At 39.5% G+C, this 22,327-nt stretch overlaps 1 protein-coding gene across 41 annotated transcripts in view; it reads right to left on the reverse strand.

The window, feature by feature from the left end:
• ANK3 (ankyrin 3) overlaps positions 1-22,327 on the reverse strand; it is a 382,076-nt gene that overhangs the window by 122,569 nt on the left and 237,180 nt on the right. For 25 of the 41 annotated variants that reach the window (XM_041127047.1, XM_041127049.1, XM_041127048.1 and 22 more), the window contains 4 exons: positions 18,982-19,167; positions 18,397-18,420; positions 17,091-17,189; positions 4,480-4,578 (listed from right to left, as the gene is read on the reverse strand). In XM_041127047.1, the coding sequence (XP_040982981.1) occupies positions 4,480-4,578; positions 17,091-17,189; positions 18,397-18,420; positions 18,982-19,167 (408 nt within the window). The remainder of the gene's footprint in view (positions 1-4,479; positions 4,579-17,090; positions 17,190-18,396; positions 18,421-18,981; positions 19,168-22,327) is intronic. The other 16 variants (XM_041127063.1, XM_041127055.1, XM_041127064.1 and 13 more) reach the window with 1 other exon arrangement.

A 22,327-nucleotide genomic window follows, 5' to 3' on the forward strand; every position in this document is an offset into this window, starting at 1 on the left:
TCACCCAGGATTTCCCTCGCATAATGGGATCCTCTGGGCTGTACCTCAAATCCATGGTTGCCTCAGTACCACAACTCTCACATCAGCAAGCATCAGCTTCTAACCCAGTCTAAGAGTGATGAAATTAAGCACAATGCCCAGTAAAACTTTACTGTGATGCATATATTCAGCAAGAGCCTGTCAGACTTTGAGCCAAATCCCAGAGCCTGTCCATGGCCTTGGCAGGAGTGCGACAGGCACTTCACTTCCCTGAGACAGAGGTAGAAGGCGTGCTTCCCCAGGGGAGCAATTACTGCTGCCTCCAGGGTTTATCATACCCATCGCTGCTTAGTGAGTCTCCGTGCACGTGCTTCAGTCTAGCAGGGCTCTGTATCTCATGGTCCCTCCATGCTCTAAGTCTCCTGAATTCTTCACTTCATTGGCACTATTGCAAATTGTCCCTTCTGTACAACACGGCAACAAATGAGGTTTGCTCTTCCTACGCATGCAAAATGTACTTAGAGTGCCAAGGCAGTGATATTCCTGCAGTTATTTTATATCTTAATACAAGTGGCTTTTCTGGAGCAGCTCATGTATGATCTGATGCATCTTAAAAGAGCATATCCCACATGTTTTCATGCAGATATGAGTGTTGGCCTGTTATTTAGCTGCAAAATCAGTAGAATGAAGATTATAAACACTTACTGTTAATCCAGGCTAAAACTTGCTTGCTGCCTGCTTCAGACACAAATTCACTTTGGCTTATACAGTATTAGACAGCCAAAGCAAATCAAGCTAATTTAATCAACCTTTCTAATTAAATATTATTTTTAAAAGTCTTTTCTAGAAGACAGAGAAAAAATAATTAGGGCAACACTCAGTAAACATGCTACATGAGGCATTAATAGGTCTTTGCTTAGAATGTTAGTTAAAAACCTGAATGATAAAAGCTGCCCTGGATGGACAAAAGCAGCACAGAGTTCTTGAGGAGTACCCTTAAGAATTCAGTACAAAGCCCCAAATACCAGCTGTTAGACATCTCACACAAAAAAAAGGACAGAGAGAAGATAAACAGCTGGTTAAAATAAACAATGCAACATAAGCGTGAACTAAAAGGAAAAAAAGAGATAGCTGAGCCTCAAAATAGTTGCAAGATCATTTTTGGAAATAACCTCACATGCTCACACATTATCTCAACTCCTAAATACAGTTTGCAGGTATGCAACAATATTTATGGTGCTCATCAAATCCTAGTCCTAATGAAAATAGAGAAATTGGGAGCCCATGGATGACTTTTACAATAATTTAAACAGGATAAGGACTTAGGCCTTCATGTTAACCTTCTATGCAATACTTCAGCACTGCAGTTTCCAGGACCATCTGCCTGCAGCAAACACAATGCTCATGGAAATGAGTAAGGAAGAGATATAATTATCCCAACTTATTTAATACACAGGAAAGGCTTTATGTGAATTTATCTATAAAATGAGTATGTTTGTGAAAAACAAAACCAGACATTACATGAAGCATATTTCGTACCCCATACAGAGAATGGATTGCAGAAACAGATCACAAAACAACAGTTGAATAGCTGAACCTGTCCCACCTAAGAGTCAGAGTAGCAAATCCTGTGCCTGTTAGTGTTTGGTCAATAACACAAAACAGTATCTTCTGCACACTCATTTAAAGGTGAATTACAGACCTGATACAGGAGAAACAAAAGCCTAGGAATTTCAGCCTCTGAGCAAAAGAAACAAGCAATTTTCAAGAATTTTTGCCCTTTCATACAGGTACAGAAACTTTGCCATTCACCTTTAAGGGGATATATTGTTTTCTATAACTAACATTTGCATTGAATAATATCACGGTGTCCAAGACAAAAACTATTTTAACCAAACAAAAAAAAATTCTGCTCATCTCATATCCACAAAAACTCTACTCACCTCTTTAAAACCTCTTAAAAAAAAAAAAATTAGAGGTCTCACATTATAAATCTGGTAATAGGAGCCTCACTTATTTTCATGTGCAAATCCCATCTTTTTATCAAGTTGTGTGTGCATTCAGCACCCACATCTGCCCCTCAAGGGCACACCACAAGGCTGGGCTCTGGCTGCGCATCCAGCCGACAAGCGTGACTTGATACACGTATCAGAAAAGACAGCCTTGGCTGCTCTTTGCCTTTCAATACATTCAGTAGTGGTAATGCTGTTGCAAAAGGATATGGCCAAAACTTTTGTCATCCTGTATTTTCATAAGACCATTCTGTGTCTGGGACATTAAAAAAAAGAATGGTTCTTAAAAAAAAATGAAATGACTGCAAAGTTGATATACCTCAATTGTTCTGCCTTGGAAAACAACATTGGGTCAGGTAGGAATAACAAGAGAGGTTTAGCAGGAACACATGTTCTCACAGCTCTCAGCAATTAATCTTTGCTATTAAATATGAGAACTAGGCAGACACTCCTGAAACAATGTCCTTTTTTCATCTAGAACCACATTACTCCCAGCCTTCTATTGCTTCTCCTATCGATTTGTAAATCCTTCCTGATCTACTCCAACGATGCTCTTCCCTTTCTCGATCATGCAGCTTTCTGCTCAGTTCAGTGAGTCTCCTCAGCAGAGGCACAGGCTGCCCAGACCACAGGCTGGTAAACCCTTGCCAGGATGAGTCAGTGCCGCCAGGAGCAAAACTTCCACTTAGTCACTAACTGCCAGAAAATGATGCCTCTGGTAATGCCAGAGAAGTGCAATGATGAGTGACACATGTACAGTACAAGCAGGAGAAGTTACGCAAATCCCTTCTGATTTATGGAGAGGATGGGTGTTTGGGGAAACAGGCAGTCTCTGGGAGAAGCCAGAAAAAAACAAAACACCACTTCGTGAACCACACTTATCCATTGCCTTTTGCCTCCCTGGGAAGCTCTGCCAGACTCAGGAGCTGTTAATGCTTCTGCCCTCTTCCTGGATCCTGTTTCCATCCCAGCTTGTATTTTTAGTTACATAAATTACCCTAATATCTGACCCTGGAGCCTGTGATACAGAAAATTAAGCAGATGATGAATTTTCATAACTAAAAGAAAAGAACAAGCTGGACTCCAACTATTTAAAGTAGTGGTCCCCAACATTTTGGCTGCAGTAGGCCATATAAATGCTTGTAGAGAGGAAGCAAGTAGTCCCTTGCCACTTCCCTTTCTCCCTGCTCTGACCAAATGCACATCTGTCACATCACCAAAATGTGGCCCTCCCCACCACATGGTAGGCCCACACCCCTCAGCCTGGCAGCCCCCATGTAGCATGTAGGAGGCTGGTATTTTAGTCCAGAAATTATACCCACTGTTCATGTTATCCATGAAAAGTCATCTCTTCCATATTCCCCAATTAGAAAAACCAGAAACATTTCACAAAGAAATCATGAATGACTTCCAAAGGTAAAACAGAAGAACAACTAAAGAAAAAAATGTGTAGAGAGTGAAGCGATGACAAAATAAGTTGACTCAGTTTCTGAATTTGCCACAGAAACAAAAAATACAAATGTGCCTCAACAAGCACTGCAGGAAATCTCACAGACTGCTGCAACACTGGAAAACCAAACAGAAACCTGTGGATATATTAATAACTGTAAAGAAAAATGTTCTTAAGTTATACCTTTGTTTTGTTTAGAATGATTCTGGTGGAAATTATACAGAATAATTAAAAATGGAAGATGGACAGGTGATAAGCTAATATTGCAAGAAAATTACAACTGTCAAAAAGTTACAGGCACAGCTCCTGTACCTCACGTGCACAGGAGTGTGTTGCAAAGACTGCCATGACAGCCCACAGCACCACTAGTTCTAGGTTTACTTTGAAACATTTGACCTTTTCCTTCTTTTTTTTTCCCCTGTGTAAGTAAATAAAATATCCCTAAACTGGTTTGATTGGGTTTTAACTACAGCAGTTAGATATAGCCATATGCATTGAGCTTCTAAGTCACTCAGTCAGGTGTCAACCTAACAGAAACTGTGACTACACCTGGCACATTTGCTGACAAATCCAGGCCAGCAGCTAAGCACCCAGTCAGACAGAGGCTGAGCTGCATAAGACTCATCAGCAACATCGTGCTCTGTGACACTGCCCTGTGGATAATGAAAGGCAAACACCGCTGCAGTTCAAAGTTACTTCTAGCATTCAAATTCTGAAATACCTGAATTTAATTCTTTCTTTTAGTATTTTCCTGTACATTCTCCTCTATGCCCAAGTAGCTAGAAGCAGCTCCTAACTAAATGCTCTACAGAGAACATGGAAAATTGTTGGTTCTGAGCTTTGCCATACATGGTGTTTCACACACTGCTTTAAGAGATGTAAATTGTTAGCAACATACTGCAACCACTTTACAAAAAAGAAATGCAGTGCAGCTATGGTAAGCTGCCAGGAAGATGAATGATTCAAGCTGTACAGCAACTAACAGGTCAGAGGCAAGAATTCCACAGAGTCACTCACAGCATTCACACTTAAGCTTACCCTTGTTTTGGCATCAATTTTAGCTCCTCGATCAAGTAGGAGTTTGACCATATTTGCATTTCCCCTCTTTGATGCAACATGTAACGGCGTGATATCATTCTGTGGATGATAAAAACATGAAAGTAAATATCCATATATCTTTGTTTCATGAACTCCACGATCGGTTTGCTCACAGAATGAATTATGCCCAATTTGCTAAAGCGTAATACAGTTTTACTTCCCTGGGAGCGTGAAAGCAAAGGGAAGCTGTGTTTATCTACATATGTGAATTACTGGCCTGATATGTTGACATATATATTATGAAGAGAAACAATCAAGTTGTGGTCGGAGTTATAAGCAGACATAATTGTGCCTCAGTTCTCAGCTTTTGTAGAAGAGTTAAATTTATGCAATTTTACTGACTAAACCCTAGCAATTTAATTCAGCTATCATTGTTTCTGAGCATGTAATGATAAGGATTCATACCTCACAACTTCATTGGCCTTGTACGAGCCACGGAAAATAAATAAAACCATTACATCTGTAGGTCTAATTCAAAAGCAACAAGATGGCAATACTATTTATTTCCGAACATTATCAGCAAACTCTGAAAGCTTCGTAACCACCTTCATTTCAGTTATTTCATCTATCGAATTTATTCCTCTAATTGATGTAATCCTGTACTTCAAGTGAGACTGTAAATATGTGTATATGCTTCCCTAAGTGGTGCCTGGCAGGCCAGCAGCATGCAGCAATGCTGCACATCGAGGACAGTTACATAACCAATGCTTGCGCACACAAACACACTTTTTTAACAAGATGTAGCTAGGACGTTTTTTCATGCTCTGATGAATCCTTTATCTTGTGATGTATGAAGGCCATATCCTGTATATATTTAATCATATGGAGCCAAGTAAAAATAAAAGGATTTAAATAGAGCATGCAGCTTCTGTATGAAGACAAACAGAATTTTAAAGAACAGGTTTCTGTGTATTCAGGGGCAGCGCAAACAGCTGGCTGCATAAAACCAGCTTCCCCGTGACCGAGCAGAAAGCAGTAAATTTTAGTGAGCCTGTGTCCTGTGGCTGACGGCATCAGAAAGGCACCCATCGCTTCAAATAGCTGGAGAGCGGTACAAGTGTCTTACCTGGCCAACAGACCGTTTAATAGTGCTGCCTCAAAACTGCAGGTGAGTGGAGTGATAGAAAAGCAGTACTGAAAAAAGATCCCCTCTCAGATGTGACAAGCTGACTCACAGCTTAATAATAATGCTGAGTACCTAATCCAGTATGCTACATTTTCATCGACACAAAATTTCACTATGAAGCTAACTCACAGCTACTAGAAAGTACTAATTAATATTATCACAGAGGTAAAATACATTTTAGCAAGATGAAATGACAGAGCTTCTTTCTCCAATATTAATGATCATTAGAGCATCAAAACAACTACTATTCCAGGATAGTTTCTCATTTCTTTAAAAAACAAAGTAAAACAAAAAGATGCATAGCACATTAAACAGAAAGTGTGCTATGCCTAGTCCTTCCAGGGATGTAAAACTGTGTGATTGCTTAATTTGTAATTTGTGAGTTGGTTTTGAAAAAAAAATTAATTCTATTTGCCTGGGAGTTAACACTGGATATAATATGGGGACAGTATATTACTGTATCAGCCACAAAGAGGACAGAAAAAGAGGAGAAAAACAATTATGAGGAGATACTTTCTGCTTTTCCTCTCTTCCCAGGAGGAAAGATGTTACTGAGGTCAGAGGGAGAGAGAGAGAAATTCTACTTTCCTGAGAAAAAACAGTAAAGGAAATAACTTTTGTGTTGTCTTCAAGTAAATGGTACTGCAGGTAATCTAGACTGAAGGACCACCTTTTTTCACTTGCTGGGGTTGATGGGCAAAGAGGTTAACTCAGTCTAATAGACCTTAGTGCTCTGCTAATATGTCAAAATAATTTAGTACTAATAATTTACTGTATTATACACAGATTAGAAGAAATACCTTTTCTAAGCATCAATAAAGAAATGGAGGAGGAAGGCACATCATTACAAAAGGTAGGATGAATACATATAAGAAGTCTGGTTCTTATTCATCTTGACACTAAGCTAAATCAATCTAGTGCAGAACAGGGGAGGGCATAACTACATAAGAACGTGCACTTTGGATCTAATTATTTGCCAGTCCTATCGTTCAAACCTCCTGTTGCCTTAAATGAAGGAGAGTTGATCCTAGGTTAGATGGATGAGTGCTGGCAGATACACACTTCAACTCCAAAAGAGATGACTTCCACTTAGCAGTTAAGGTTTAGGTCACACTGTTCACTTGCAACAGGGGAAAAAAAATTAAAAACATCCACTTTCATGTTCAAAAAGGAGTCCGGTTCAAATGACCTTCATATTTCTGGTTAGTACTGAAACTATCAGAACAGTGCAGTTCTCTCTCAGCTTCTGACATGGGTGAGCACCCTGGCTGGGAACGTGGGGAAATTCTCCAGCACAGAGTAAGGACTGAGCTCACTTCTGCAAGCTGGAGAGCTAGCAATCCATCTTTCCTCCATTTGATCACCTGTCTTCATGAAAAACATAAATTTAATGTCTGAGGGATCTTTAAACCTTTCAACATTTAGTTGAAAATAGGCAGCAAGTTCACATTAGGAAAAGATGGATGGATAAAGGATGTGATCACTTTAGACACAGTTTGTTAGGAAAACCAACAACACACAGCTACCCTGAAATAATGAATTGAGCAGGAGAAATCAAGCAAATGAAACCGTATATGCCCAGTGAAATATCTGTCCTTATGGATGATCAAACTCAGGTCTTCTTTCCTGGGAAAGGGGCACTGCAGCACTCACTCTCTGGGAAGGAGGATGCAGTTTTTGTCATACTCTACTGACCTATTCAGACAGTTCATAAAAAGAATTAAGAGACAAAGAACAAAAAGCATGTTTAGCTTGTTTCAGCCATAACAGCTCAGGAAAACACTGTGGGGAAATGAAGAGGAAAAAAGAGAGGGGGCAGGTCTCTATTCAGAATTTAATTTTGCCATTTAGCTCGTTGAGCTTTTACTGGTAACGATCAATATGAAGTAATAATTCTGCTGGCTGAGAGTTCTGATTCCATGCAGACAAAGAGATGCATTGTGTGAATGCTTGAATAATTGCACACTGAAGTTTAGGGCAAGCAATTTGTCTTTGGTCAATACTGAGTTGTGCAAAGGCTTAAAGAATTAAACGTAGACGTATCACACATATGGCGCCTTCCCATCTCTCGTCTAACAATTAAGAACGTGAACTGAGAAGTTAAACCTCAGACAACATCATCATTAATGTTTCTGACGACAAAACGTAAAGCAAGCAACTCAAAATTGAGTTGTTTGTACTTGTCACAAGAAACGAGAGATAAAAAAATCTTCATAATATGTGCAGCTTGGGTGTAGGTTATTAACACTAAAACTGTGGTATCAGCAAACAATATAGCCACCAAATGTAAGGTTCTGAATTCTTCAGTAAATCAACAGCATCTGCTTTCTTTTCAGTCTATTTTTATCTGTTTGATCTTCGATAAATTTCTCCCTTTGTTCGTAAGATAAAATAGTAAATCAGAAAACTTTTGAAGATGTTTTTCTGCAGTAATAAAGCTGAAATGCCTTCAAAAAGTTGCCATTAAAAGATGTGGTTTAGATCTAGAATGTCTGTTGGAGTGCTTCTTGCCCTCACTGTTGAAATTTCAAATGCTGGATAATGTCTCAGGTAGACCCCCTTGACACTGAGATCCAACTTGCCATTCAACTTGAGAGTTAACAAGTTCTACAGGGAATATGAAACATAACTTGTGAGAATAGCAACCTGAAACTATGCAATAAATGCTCATAAGATTATGAACTAGCACATAGCCTTTCCTCTCCGCCTTGGCAGATTTCCTGGGGTATATGACTTGAAGTACTCTGAAACTGTATATAGCTCAAAGTGTGACAGATCAGATGCATGCAATTTTTTTCTATACCTCACAACATTGTGGATGGCTGTTTTCCCTTTATCTCTATCCATTGCCTGCTGCAGCCACCACCCTCTCAGACAGGGCCTGTGCCTTCCTTCAGAGCCTCACAACATCCAGAAATACGATGGGTGACAAGTGACCTGCTTTTACATTCAGTGGCTTTTGCTTGTGCCTGATCAGAGGAAACACTAAGCCCTTTCAGCTGCAGCTCTCTATCTACAGCTTCACAAGAAAATTAAAAACACCTTTGAGCTATCCTATGCTGAGCAATAAGCCACCTACATTTCCCATCTGAAATGAGATCTGCTCCCCTCTGACACATGGCATTATCCACCACAGTAGTCAGAATTAGTCCTTACTATTACAAATTAGCAACATGAATGGTTAGGAAGTCAGAAAAAAGTAGGGATAAACTTAAAATTGACAGAGTGCAAACACAGTACATCTTATAAGTTTTATTTTAACACATTTAGAAAATGAAGAATTCCCCCTGGTTTCTGGTATGCTATGCTGTCCTAGGGGATTGGCTCCTTCTCCCATCAGTCTGAGTTTACAAGCATAAGGATGCTAATAATAAATAAGAAAAGTAAATGTTTGCACTTACAGTATCATATTAGGCTCTGAAGTGTACCTTTAAAAAAAAGCACACAACAAAATGGGTAAACCTTTCCTAGTCATGTGCTGCATTGTTTTAAATGTTTACTGACTGGCAGATCATGTAGGGACTGTGAAGACTCATTGCCAGCCTCATGGGGACTTGATATTTCTCCTCGTTATCAATGAGAGGAGAGAACTTACCTCCACCTCTGAGCTCTCCTCCCAGCCCCTCACTGGGGTGTAGTTTTAATCAGAAAAATTTCACTTCTTTATCTTTGATTTTTAAAAAAAAACCAGTTTCTTGCCAAAATGTTCAGATTAACTTGCAATTTAGTCAGATAGTCCTCAGTTCTCAACTGAGAGCAGACTCTGGGAAAAGCTTAATATTGACAAAGAATGTGTGAATAAAACAGAAGCTGAAAATAGCCAGACTGCTAAAGCAGAAATTTCCTATGCAGTCTGGAAAATCCCTCCATCATTAGGGGTTCTTAAGGAAAGAGCATAATGTTGGCTGCTGGTTGTTGTATGCTGGAATTGTCATCAACAACACTGCATAGATATTACCACTATTACCAGTTCTTGGAGGTATGGGAAGCTTGTGCTGTGCATGTTAAGACTGTCACATGCAACTACGCAGATACATCAATATGTTGTATATGAAAACACTCAATATCCTCTCCTGTATTTTTCTGCAATTCAGAATTGGAGCTACAACACAGCAGAACCCGTGCAGAGAAAAGTCTTATATTCTAGTAGCAGTTACTGAGATCACCGAGACTTGTATAGGACTTTCTGAAATTAAAGAAATTATAGGTACAAACACTCAATCAGATGCTTTCCAGGAAACCTTACAGCAGAGCATAATGTTTTAGCTTTTTTCTCCTCTACTTAATGTTAATAAGTCTTATACTGTGCTAATTCAGTTCTTATATGCTTATATACTTATCTTTCTTCAGGCTTGAGATGTATACAATGAATCCTGGAAGAAAAGAAGGAAGAGTATAGCAAGGAGCTGTTATTGCAAACTACCACTAGGGAAATAAAAGGATGTTTTTCTCTTATGTTACTGTCACTTACATATTGTCTGTTCTTTTTGATGGGTTAATGGTGTTCTGCTCCTCAGCCTCAGGGTCATCATTAATGCATGCCGTCCTCACAGCACCCTCTCAAAATTACCAGATCCTTTCTCAACCTTCCAGTAAGCAAACTTTCTGCAGGCAAAGCCCAATCCCAGTAGAACTGAGATCTCCTCTAGAATAAGGAGTGTTGTGTATCAGGAAGGCTATTCACAGGGTTAGATGCAGTTTTATGGCACAGTGACTACCTCCTGTTTGCTCTGGTAAGAAAGATATGGGCAGAGGTCATCTTCATGTAGAGGATTCCCTTGCTACCTGAATCTTCTGACTTGCTCAAGTACAGAGTGGATGTGGGGGTCACAGGGGTTTCTTTCACCTGTTGCTCTGGAAGCTGCAGAGAACAATTTCTTTCTTCCTTCCTTCCTTCCTTTCTAACCACTGTGCTCCTCAGATACAGGTGGAGTTTCAGAGGCATTTCCTCACCTGGACTAGACAGATCTTTCCACTGGAAGATAATCTCAGACAGAAGAATGATATCTCAAGACTCTGTGAACCCCCAAAAGATAACTTTTTCCTAACTATAATTCCCAGAAAATACAGTTTATTCAAAGCACCTTCCTCACCTCCCTGGTCTGCATAGCAGCATTGGAGAAACACTGATTTGCACTTTCTTGTTGCTGAATTAGCATGGGGCAGTCTGGACACACATCTCCATTGCAGCTGGCTAGGAACTGCAGCAGATAAAATTGCCTGCCCTCCCTGTGCACTGCTCCTGGGGATACCCAAGCAAGGCCTGAATGGGAAAGGGTGGGCACTCTGCAGGGGTCTGATTTATAGCAAAAGAGCTTTCTTGCACAGGGTACCATAGGTATCATCAGACTGCTAGGGAAAATGGTTTCTCCTTCCTTCCGGTGGCTGTTACTTGCTTTAGCATGTATCTAGATACGCCTTTCCAAGTCCTGGATATCGAAGTGCAAGGCAGTCTAGAGCAAATTTGAAGGGAGCAGTAGAGATAAAGAAGAAGAAATCCTTCTGTGACCTGTCCTTTTTCTGCAGCACCCCACCCACCTGCAGACTGAAGATGACCTGATTCTGGTAAAGGAAGTCAAGCCAATGGCATGAAGCCCCTGCAACAGCATCCAGCTCCAGAAGCAGCAGCTAGGATGGGAGCACAGCAGCTTTCACTACGCATGTGGTCACTGTATGCCAGCAACAGATCTCCTGAATGGAAAGCCTGGAACAAGAGAGCCTACTTGGTGAATTTCACCATTTTCTCCATACTAATCACTAGGTTGGTAGTTCCAGGAGACGGGAAGTAGATATCAAAATTATTAAAACTCTAGGTAACACACCAGATACAGTTTGATTCAAAGGCACAAATGGCTGATGCACAATATTTTTCTTAACAGCAATTACTTTTTCCTATTGAAAAAATTGATAAAATAGATTGATTTAATGGTCTTTGGCCTTCTTTCAGTTTGTAACTAGGATTTATCTGCACCTCTCCAACATCACGTGCCATTGCCAGCTAAAAGAATGGTGCCTGGAATTGCTGCAATCCTTCAAAGCCCAGGTAGTGACTACACTTATGTGTTAACATGGCTGAGAAAGGAGACTGACTTCATCCTTAGTTATCCTTTATTCTCTTCCTCTATTTCTTTAGCCCATATGTGATTGCCTTCCAGTTGAGCAAGAGGGAAATATAGCAATGCAATGAAGGAATTTCTTTAGCTTTGAAGGGTTTCAGAGAAGCATAGCCACACACTTAAAAATGTACTACAGAAAAAGGATGATGAATAGACATAAAATGGCCATTACTTCTACAATGCATACCCTGCCAGTAATTGTGACAGGTTTATTGCTGAGTTTGAGCCCAAGAAGTCAAGCAATTTGGAATGAGTATTTTTCCTTCATTACAAAATGGCAAACATCCAGCCCAATAAGGAGATCTTGTTTCACTTGGGCTGAGGTTATTAAGGTTCTTGGAGCTGCCTCCCTGTAAATAAGTAGAATCAGGGGCATCACAAGCTGGTTTACTGAAATAATCTTCATCCATCCCACAGGGAACTTTCCATGTTGTGCCACCTTCCCTGCACTTGCAGCAAGACTAGAGAAGAAAGCACAGACACAGAAGTGCTAACGCAGTTCAATGGAAGAGCTGACATGACGTCAGTTGCTGGGCTGGAAGAGTGCAAACCAAAAGCAGATACGTTTCCAACCCTCCCAGCCTCTATGGTCAGCAGGTACACAGGTTGGCAGGCACTGTAACACCTGTAAGAACTCCTGGAGCTACACCTATTTTTCTTATATGCAATGAAAGAAGGGAACAAGGGAGTATATGACAGCTGAGAGGCAGGCAGGTGTATACCAGTGGGCGTGAGGGGAGCAGCTGCTACTGCGTTATCACTGGGGACATCATTTACTTACAGTACAGCACCACTACTCACCTCCTGCCCGTACACTGAGAGCCATCATCAAGCTCATGTCTTTCCCTGCCTTCATTGCTGGAGCCTCTTTTTTCCCTTGGGCCTCTCAGATATGCACTGAAAACACAGCAGCTGGAGGGATCTCCTTTGCTACAGGTCTGCCCTCCTTTTTCTTACATCCTTTCACCAGCTCCTCTTTTCACCACACTTGCCCTTGTCCTTAAGGCTCAGAGGTCTGCCTTCATCCTACAAGTCCATTCACATTTTCTCCACCCTTCCCCACCTTCACTACATTGATGGTGGGAGCTAGCTATTTATCCTTCCTTCACACATTTGTCTTCATGTTGCCCCCTCCACACAAGCATCTTCTGTTACGATAATCCTCTGCTGTTGTTCAAATCTCTCCCTAGGACTGATACTTGCCTAAATAGTTTAAACATAAATTGAGAGACAGACAAGTAGTGTTGATTCATATTTATTTAACAAGAACAAAGGAAAAATAGTTGGTGGTTTGCAAAAGCATGAAGTGCTTCTGAAAGCTACAATACACACATAGTATGGTTTTACTTGGGTTACAGCCCTTCTGAATCTTTGCTCTGTTCTTGTCTTAGGTTGTCCACAACTCAAACAAGGGCTCTTCCTCTAGAGGAGTGACACCACATTGTGGATATTGTTTACAGAAATTAAAACAAGAGGCAATGAGGTGGCAGTGGGCAGGCTGTACCCGTGGGTCATTTTTAGTACCTGTTCTAGTAGTACTCTACTTGTTTTGCAGTTTGGGTAATCAATGATGAAGCAAAGGCTCTGTTACTTGGTGCTGATAATTGTACTTTACACTCAACTTATACTGGTGCTATGTTTGCCTACAAATTCACTGCTCTACCAGAATCTAATTAATCTTTCTGTGAAGCGCTTTCATTACCCGCAGTCTAATAAACACTAAAGAACAAAATTCAACTCCATATTACTATTATTTATGCTACAATTCCTTCTGTCGCAGCTACTTTATCTAGATTTGCAACCACCGTGCAGTAGACGTGCTCTCTGGATGCCCCCACCCAGCTATCACAAGCACAAACAAGCCGTTCAGTGTTCTGAGTCACAGCGTCAGCCCACTGCTCTTTAGGGCTGATATCATTGCATTTGTACTTCCCCGGCTATCTGAGCAGTCTGCCTGCCTCTCTGAGGATGACAACTAATGGAGAGAGAACCTGGAATTCCAGATCTTGAAGAGGAGGGGAGGATGGCCTTATTACTATGGATGTGCTCTCCATCAGTGCCCCTAAACCAGAACAGAGCTGCTGAAGCCTAAGATTTATTATTTTATTAAAACAATCATAGGCAGATGATATTTAGTGGTACTGGCATTAAATGCTGCTAATTGCTAATGTAGTAGCATTGCTAATCCCTAATCTTGTTTCTGAGTGGGAAAGAGTTGACCCAAGACCCCCTTCGCCTTCCTTGCTCCTGTGATCAGAGCCTATCAAATACTGAATGCCAAAGCTTATCACCGTTTGAAATGTCTTAATGGTCTAATTTGGTCACTTTAAGGATTTGAGAATAAGAGGTCAACGTTATCAGTGAAAGGAAAGCACACATAGTCAGAAGCTTCCCAGAAACTTAACGCCCAAATCTACTCTTAACTTGTGAACTTCATGTGGATCTAACCTGGCACCCCTCTCTCGCCAATAACATGAAATACATTTACGATTAATGTGATTTTGAAAACATCATTTGTGGGTGATATATGAGAGTTGATCCTTACCTTTGATACTCAGCTATCATTTGTGGGTGATACATGAGAGTTGATCTTTGATACTCAGCTATCAGTTTGACCCTATATCTGCTAGTACTCTTCTCACCAGCATTAGTAGGTACTGGATCATGCCTTATACAGTGTCTTTTAGCTTTGGGGTTTTATCTTCATTAATAAATCACTGAATGATGCTATGTTGAATGAATAGCGGCCAGCATCAACACTATTCACCTGCACTCCTACTTACAGTTTAAGGAAAACATTCTGGGTCTGTTTTTGAAATTTCTGTTCCCACTCTATCACACCCTCCACCAACTCCCCTTACTAATCACAGACAATCTCTAAAAAAGAACTGTTCAGGTTTTTTTTGGGGGGGGTTAAATGTGAGAAGTGTTATAAGTAAAACAGTAGTTTCTATGCTAAATAAACATGGTATTATTTTATTGTTTTCATGGGTTTGCAATGCTTATCATAAACACTTTGCTACATGTAAATATGTTCCTTAACTATAGAAGCATTCATGATTTTACATATGGAAACTACCTAAAGTAAAATAAAATACTACAATTTGCTTTTTGTTATGTGACAAATGCTCTAAGCAGTAATATAGTACTTTTCCTCTTGTAAAAGTAATAAACACAACACATGATCAAATCTCTGAAAAGGAGCTGCTGAATTATCCATGCCACATAATTCCCCTCATAAATATCTTCTTGAATACACATTGGGTTCTTTTGCTTTGTCTACTTTAATTGAAAGGTTGCTCCAGAATCTCATTACTTATATTTAATATTAATTCTTAAACATTTATTAATTAAATAATATTAATTATTAATACTTAATATTAAATATCTAAATTTCTAGACAACATTTACTTATGGCCAGTTTATACCTATTTACTCTTACATCAGCATTTACCTTCAGTTTGAATGCCTCTTGCTCCCTTGAGTTTCTCCCCCTATTGTCCTAGGGACCACTACCACTTCTCCTCCTTAGTTTTGTTTTGGTAAGGTTTGGTGAGCCAAATTCTTGCACAGCCTCAGTTAGTTCTGTTTTGTTGTGGTGGGTTTTTTTGTTTGGTGGGTTTTTTTGGTTGGGTTTGTTTGTTTGTTTGCTTGGGGTGGGGTTTTTTTGGTCTATATCAGAAATACCTTGGAATAACCTGAAATCACATTTGCTTTGGGGGGCTTTTTTTTTTTTTTTAACCATAACACACACACCACCCAGTGAACAACTAATATAGACAGGTTCTCCTCTTTCTTGGTTGGTAGATTGTTGGAGAAACCAACAGGAGAAATACATGTACTCTTTAGCCAAGAGTTTGATCTGTTTTCCACTATGAATTTCAACACATTTCCATGTTCTGTTGCAACCGTTCCTGGCTGTGTGTCAGCAGAAATTCCATAGGCATCTTCTTATTTGTACAGCCCAAGCCATCACTGAAGAAGCTAATGCGCAAACAAATTTTTAAGAACTTCAGTAGGAAGTTCTAGCTCCAGCATTTTACAACACTAACATATTTTGAATGTTAGTCCCTCTTCTATTTATCTGTATGTCCCTAATCACTCTCCCTGCTTTTCCCTCGTAAAGCCTTGCATACTCTCATAGCACCTACTCAGCTTTCTGCCCACGTCCTCTCTACCCTACCATTCTCTAACCCTCCATCCTGGCTCATTAAGTTTTGTGTTACCTCTGCATTTGCTTTTCTTTTGTCTCTGGTCTCATGCCTGGCACAATCTGTTTCCTTGCCCTTCATGTTGCTGTATCCTTGTCCATATGCATTTCTTTATTTTCCTGCTCTTCCAACTATACATAACTTCCCTCTGTCATTTTCTGTCCTTTACACTTCTCCTGCTTTCCCACATCCTCCCTACCCTGACCACACTCCTTCACTCTAATATTCCTCTTTGGTCTCCTGACAGACCCGACCCTTGGCAGCAGATACAGTCAAACTTTGGCCCGGGCTGTGAGATGAGGGCCTGCTGGCACCAGGCTCGCAGAGCAGTCCAGCTGCCTGTGGGAGGGTGTACCCACTGCCCAAGCAAGAAGGCGCAGCTGAAGCCACCGGCCAGCTGCTCCCCACCCAGCCCAGAGTGAGCCAAGGGGACACCAGAAAGCCCATACCATTTTCTTCCTGGCTCCTGATCCTTTTTCATACATCTGAGGAACTACCCTGTCACTCCCTGGGCTGTGTCATGACTTTGGTGCACAGCTTACAGGGTCAGGAGGGTTAGTTCCCCCACTCTACAGTGGCTTTTTCCATACAGCTCCCATTATCAATTCCCCTCTGTTTCTATACCTCATTTCATTTTCTACCTCTCCAGTTTCTCAGATCTCCTTTATGTATCATCTGACTCTCACATACACAGTGAAGGCACAGTTGCTTTATTCACCGGTACACCTGCACTTCATGTTCGTTGGAAACAACTGCATATTGAGGACAATTCAACAGGAACAGAACTCCTGCCATATATAAAAGCTACAAGTGGAAGCATTCATCTCACTGAATCCCAGCCTACCTTTTGCAACACTGGAACTATGAAAATAGCAGCTTTTTTTGATTAAAACAGAAGTTTTCAAAGGTGATGACTAAAGGTCAGGTTTAGTTCAGCAGCCCAGGGAAACCCCCTTTACACCCTATGGTAACAGAACAGGAGCAGTGAGGCCAGGCCCCTCGGCTTGCAAGAGCAATGTACCTTTCCACATCTTTGTTGAAAAAGTGTTTCAAAGTGATGATTAAGCAAATTAAGCATAACTAAGATTTCACACTTACCCTTGCAGTGAAGTCCACAGCAGCACCCCGATTTAACAGCAATGTAGCTACATTGATATTTCCATAGTGAGCAGCTATGTGGAGGGGAGTGAACCCACTCTGGAAAAACAAAACAAAACCAATAGATACTTATTTTTTTATATCTCATTGGTACTCCAAAATCTGTATCACATCACTGACAAAAGCTATTAATAGGAGTCTGCTGCAAATCACCATTCCAATTCTGTACTAGTTTTCACTCACTAACATTTACTTAGAGACTCTCAGAGAGTCTAAATAAAATCATATTGCTAAGCAGGAGAGAAAAAAATTAACATAATTATTCAGAAGACCAGAAGTAAGATAAAACTTTCAGTTATTCCAGAAAAACAACAGCAAAACATTTGAGTATTAAAGCAATGATCTGTCTTCTATATGAAATTCATTTCTAACTAGAAATATCTAGTTGTTATTGGTATTATGTCAGTCTTGCAAGTTAAATCTCTTAGAGATTCTTTGCAGAAGTTCAGATACAAGTCCTTTAATGATACTTGCTGTTTTTCATAAATTCAAAGTAGATGCAAATGAAAACAACATCAAAGATGATTTTAAATTATTAATATGGATTCTTTTTTCCAAGAGTTAGTACCATAAAGATCAGTCTCCCACTATGGGCAATCACACTGGGTTATGTTCAGACACCATGAGTTACCACCCTAATTAAAAGATGCCTTACTGATAAAATTACTTCAGCAACTTATTTTCATATATAAGTAGTTTTACTTCCTTTTAAAATAATGCTAAAACATGCAGCAATTCCATCAGTCCTGCAAAGTATGAAACTTTATGGGAACTAGATGCATTTCTATATTGTTAGCAAGCCATGCTAGCTGCCATTGCCTTGCTTTGGGAGTTTTGCAGATATAAAACCACTATCGGATCATTCTATTTGCTGACACCATCAAGGTAAGTGTCATGCAGAAGCCTAAAATCGAACCTGGATGCACAACATGACAGGGTTGTCTGCAGCTCTTAACACATCTGATAAACATATGCTCCACGAGAATCCCTGAAAACTCCATCTTACATAATGTGGCTCTTTTATGATGGCAGTTAGCTCCCAAGAATGCTTACTCTTACTTTTACTTACTCTCAGCTGCAGAAAGCCCTGGTATCTAAACTACAGTCTTCTCTAGCACATGCTACTTCATTTCATCTAAAGCAGGTATCTATCCTATAAAAGGCAATGCAAAAAGGAGGAGGAAGAAATGATGCAGCAGCACTAAGTCATGGAGGAGTGATGATGCATATATATATTTATATATACCTCTGTTGTTCTATTCACCATCATCTAGGTTAACACATTTGGAAGCAAAGAGGGGGAAAAAATGAACGGTTAGTTCACCACTGGTGATATGGATGCAAAAAGCTTCATGATCGCTACGTGGCACGGCAGCTCAGATGACAGCACAATCGGCACACAAAGGAAGCTCGACTGAATGGAAGCTGAATGATCGAGTACTTTGAATGTTAATTGTTACATGTTTACCAAAGTTCTTAAAGTAGCAATTGCACAAACAACTAATCAAATGACTTAATTGTACAATACCTATAGCATACCACTGCAGGAGTGGCTTTCAGTCCCAAATGAATAATTCTAATAATATTTTGCTTATTATTTTCCATTTGCAAGGTTTCTACAGGAGAAATTAACCCTGATTTAAACAAAAAGGGAATGGGGGAGAAAGAGGCAAAGGAAGAAAATTAAACGTTATTCTTAATCACACACTATAGAAGAAAGTTGTGTGTAACTCCGCAGCAAAATACTTCACACTAAGGGAGATCTTCACTGGATGTAATACATGTGGTCAGCACTTAATAGCATCAAACCTTTTTTCTATTTACAACTGACCTTTGACTCCACATCAGCATTGTGGTCATTCTGCAGGAGCAGAGCCGCTGCCTTCGTATCATCCTTGCGAGCAGCAATGTGAAGGGCAGGAAGACGGACTTTTCCCTTTGTATCATTTTCAAGCAACAGTGAAACCACTTGGTCATGACCTTGCTGCAAAGCTACCGCCAAAGGCGTGAAACCATCCTGCAACATACAATGGGGACTCTCAACACATGTTCTAAGCTTTCCAGGGAGCAGAAAGGGGAAGGGAAGAGATCTCAGCATTAGTAATAGTACTGGCTCAAATTCAAACGTAAAGTGTAACATGGTGCAAATTAAAAGTACCCTGCAATGACACTAAAATTAGAGTAAAGAGTTGGTGAACTAGGTCCCAAATGCTCAAAACACCTTTCTGGCACTCCAGACTTAAACATAAAATTACAAGACACAAGCAAACAAAAATGACAGCGACTTGAGAAAAAGAAGTGTGAAATTACTCATGAATTTACAGTTACATAAGTATGTGTCTAATAAAGTGTATAATTCTATAAAAAGGTATAAAAAGCAGAAATATTAAAATTACAGTTGTTAATGATGTCTCCATAGCAAATTATCATCCCTGCCCCCCACAGCTACAGGTTATAATCTACGTTTTTTAAGAAAAAAACCCCAACGCTTCAGCTCTATCCTCTGATATATTTTATATGTGGAATTAAAATCTAATAATATTTGAATATTAATACCACATTCTCCCAATATACCAACTATTTTACTACAACTTGCATTTATGAAAATTTATATAGATGTGATGGACAATCCTCTTACAAACAGAAATTATTTCCTTTCAGACTAGCAAATAGCCAAAGTAGTGCAGAATAAGAAACCTGAAAAATAGAAGATTTTTGTTTAAGAGATTGTAGAATGGATTCCTCAAACACATGAAAAGTACAGTCTCAGATGTTTATATAATTTTATTTTTATGGATTCTTAGAAAACTAAAGAATGAAAGTGTTGTCATTTAGATTCTGCTCCTTCCCAAACATTTAAGTGGCATTCCAATCCAGGAACACATTCAGCTTTGCCCAAGATAATGCCCATAAATCATTCAAAAAATCACAAATGCAAATTACTCCACTTGGGATATTTATTTATTACATTTGACTCTCGATCAATATATCCAAAGCTTATATTACTAAACTTCATTACACTTTAGTAGGTAAACACCTTCTTTCACTTTTCAACTACTTTTGTTGTGGTGAAACTGTGTAAGTGTGAAATAAAAGTGCAGCAATGACACAGAAGAATGTAGATGCTCACACTATGTCAAAAGTGCAGAGTTCAAGTGTTAACTTTTTAACTTTTAGAACTAAAAGTAATGTTTTCAATAAGGAATTTTTCTCTCTGGCTTACCAAACAGAGAGTGCCTCAGTTTAGGAGGAGAAACTGGAGGAGTTCTGAAAAAGAGCATTTTTTCAAAGTTTTGAAGGGGAATCGGGAAAAAAAAAAAAAAAATCACTAAAATTCCTCCGGTCATAACAAGCTTTTTTCTTTTTCATGAATTTTTCAAACTCATTTCACCACAGCCTTCCCCTCTGCCTCCCACTCACCATCGTCCAGTAGTGGAGCAGAGCTCTGGGCTGCAGTCCCGGGCCGTGAGTGGCTCCTGGGATGAAACAACAGCGCAGCCTCAGACTGCGGGCACCGAGCGGCACTGGGTGTGAAAAATGCTGTGTAGCTCTGAAGGCCAAAAAACTCCATGAGCATCCCCACAAGAGGGCTCTGGCAATATAGCTACACTGTACCTGCAGAAATGGAGGCTCTTGCCTGGAGAAAACCTGAGTACGACAGTTCTCGCCCTAGTGACCCGGAGACATTGGCTTCCTGGTCTATTTATACAGCCAACGGCAGTGGCACAGTCAGCTGCTTCACAAAGAAAAGTGGTTTAGCTATCTACAATGTCTTTTCTCATTGGGCTTTTTCTTCTGCTAAACATGCTGGTAACAATAATTTAAAAAAAAAAAAAAAGGTCCTAGGAACACATTTTCTCCTTTCCTTAGGGAAAAGGGAGCGGACAAATGGGAGGGAGCACTTCATTTCAATCCCAGAACAGCTGCCATCATCCCCTATACCCCCAGTTTCATAATTCTGATGAGAGTTGCCCATCATTTCAGTGCGTGCAGAGATCACTGTACCAAGGCCAAGCAAACTGCAACCAAGAATATTAGCACTGACAAGAATGCATTTCCACCACATGCTCTCGGAAGATGCCAACTCACAAAAAGCAATTGCAAGCAAGTACCGTGATGTCAGTACTATAATTAGCAACCGCACTTTAAAACATAAGGCAAAGTCCACTCCAGAAAAAAACAAAACAAAACAACCCCCCCAAAACTAAAAACAATTTCAAGAAAATAGTTGGTTCTATTTTTTTATTGAGATTAAAACACCTTTGTTAAAGAGTTGTATTTTTAATGAATATTTAGCTAAGTGGCAATCATTTAATAACAAAGGCTTTTGCACTTACAAAGGTAAAGGTAAATCAGATTTATATGAAAACTTGAGAAGAGAAAATAAAAAAGCACCCATAGGCAACTATCACAAACAAGGTAACAAAGGCAACACTGTTTTGTAGTCTGGTATCTTCAAAGGGATTCTCACAGATAAAATTACATTGCACCTTATCGTCAAGCTGAGTTGGAGAAAAGCTCAACCTAAACGGACATACAATGCTCAAGGGAAAAACAATATCAAAGAAAAAGAACCAAGTACCCATGCACAATTAAAAAAATTTCTATTTTCAGAAAATCATACAGTGGCAAGAATATTTTCAAAAGTCTGACTCTACTGTACATCTCTGGGGGTCCCGTGACTTCTTTGTTTCCAAGTTTTTACAAAGAAATAGAAATTAGTGTTCTGAAAACTACAATTTTCAATTAATTTTCCAGATTTAAAGTATTTCATTTTGGTATTTCTTGGCTTTCATATCTTTGAGCCTTTCCAGAAAGTAGTTTCTGATGCACACATCTAGTTATAATTAATTTTTAGTGATTTTGAAAACATAATTTTGATCCATTAGTGATTCATTTTTTACAGTGCTGACTTCAGAAGAGAAGAAAAAGATTCCATACATACATCACTATACAGCGATACTATGAGGTATAGTGATACAATAAACTAATTTTGCATTTCATATTTTGCAAAAAGTAGGACTTTTTCAAATAAGCACCATTTCCTTCATGGAATCACTTCAGATAGAGCAATCATAATTTAATAAATATTAGCAAGAGCACATACTGAAATACCTTTTTTTTTTTGGTAGCAAAATCTTGGGAATTAAGACAACTGAAAATTTATTAGATTAAAA

Source organism: Aquila chrysaetos, chromosome 11, assembly GCF_900496995.4.
Source record: "Aquila chrysaetos chrysaetos chromosome 11, bAquChr1.4, whole genome shotgun sequence".
Classification (NCBI taxonomy): domain Eukaryota; kingdom Metazoa; phylum Chordata; class Aves; order Accipitriformes; family Accipitridae; genus Aquila; species Aquila chrysaetos.